The sequence below is a fragment of the Aplysia californica genome, unplaced genomic scaffold (assembly GCF_000002075.1).
Source record: "Aplysia californica isolate F4 #8 unplaced genomic scaffold, AplCal3.0 scaffold00605, whole genome shotgun sequence".
Lineage (NCBI taxonomy): Eukaryota > Metazoa > Mollusca > Gastropoda > Aplysiida > Aplysiidae > Aplysia > Aplysia californica.
Window position 1 is genome coordinate 210,214 of NW_004797875.1, and position 1,441 is coordinate 211,654.

At 49.1% G+C, this 1,441-nt stretch overlaps 1 protein-coding gene across 1 annotated transcript in view; it reads left to right on the forward strand.

Annotated features, from left to right (window-relative positions):
* LOC101847992 (alpha-mannosidase 2) overlaps positions 1–1,441 on the forward strand; it is a gene marked incomplete in the record, with an annotated part of 101,594 nt that overhangs the window by 87,337 nt on the left and 12,816 nt on the right. Inside the window, 1 exon segment of the mRNA XM_035972185.1 lies at positions 179–1,188. Within this exon segment, the coding sequence (XP_035828078.1) occupies positions 1,037–1,188 (152 nt within the window).

Consider the following 1,441-nt stretch of genomic DNA (forward strand, 5'->3'; position numbering starts at 1 on the left):
GTGCGTGTGTGTGTGTGTGTGTGTGTATGTGTGTGTGCATGTGTGCGGCGTGCGTGTGTTTGTGCGTGATTGCTTGCGTTCGTTTACTTCTGTTCATAAGTGCGCATGCACTTACACGCTTTATTGTAAGCTTTTTAAAATATGATCATCATGTAGTGTATGTTTGTACTTTTCCCAGATGCCAAAGTGCAGCCCCGCACAAGCGGCCGGGGAAGAGTGCGGCTGTGTGGTCAACGATGCGGAGAGGTGGCAGCGAGGGGAAGCAACAACACCTTGATCTTGTGACGGGGATAGCTGCAGTCGGGAAAACACCGACCACCACGTCGCCAGGTTCACTAGGAGAAACTAGGTCAGCCAGAGACGAACAGCGACGAGGTCGTTACTTTGGAAGAAAAGGCGACGTTTTCGCGGGTAGAGAGCTGGGAGAGAAGGCGTCTTTGCTGGTAGATCAGGACGCAACGTATTCATCGGTAGAGAAAGACCAGGAAGAGACCAGAATCACGGTTTGGAAGGTGTGAGGATTCGACGAAGAGAGGACATACTTGTTGCTCGTGGTGGCTTCAAGCAGGGGAGCAGTTGAAAAGGCCAGTAGAAGAAGCTGCTGGAGAAGAGAGAGAAGCGACTTTAGATGGGATTGTGTTTCGTTTGGTGAACGTCAGAGTTTAGCATTGTTTTGAGAGAGGAAAGGTTGTAATAAAACGAGCTAAGTGAAAGGTCAGACGTCAGTTTTGAGATTGCAAGCAAGGTTTTTGACCGGAGAAAGATCGAGATTAGGGATTCAACTTTAAGAAAAGACGTTAATGTTGAGAATAGGCTTTTAGGAGAAACAATTGATATTAGAAAATAGTTTTTGAATAGAAACAACCGAGATCAGCGAATACACTTTGTGCAGAACAGTTGAGTTAAGAGCCTATCGTTAATTAACATCTGTTAATTGGCGTTAGTGGAGAGAGATCGAGTTCCGCGTTCCACAAGAGGGGAGTAGAACACAGATCTTGCTCAGCTGCAGTGAAGCCTTTCCGAGGCCCGGAAAGTGATGTGGTTTGGCGCAGGCATGAAGTTCTGGCAGCGCGTGGTGGCCGTGGTGATGCTTGGCCTCACGTCCCTGCTGGTGTACTTCCATCTGCCGGGCGAGGACGGGGGCGTGGTGCAGATGAAGATGAGGCAGCACTACAGGAGGATGGTGGAAGGAATGGGCTGTTGGCATGGCGGCAAGGTGAGATTGTGAGCTCTCTTTGTGTGTGTGGAGGTGTGTCTGGGAGAGAGGGGCTGTTGAGTATGTGTAGCACAGGGTGTGGTAAAAGTGAAGACAAGCGAACACTATAGGAAGATGGTGGAAGGGCAAGATGAGATTGGGAGTTTTCTTTTTGTCTGTGCGCACGCGTGTGTGTGTGTGTGTGTGTGTTTGTGTGTGTGTGTGTGTGTGTGTGTGCTTGTATAT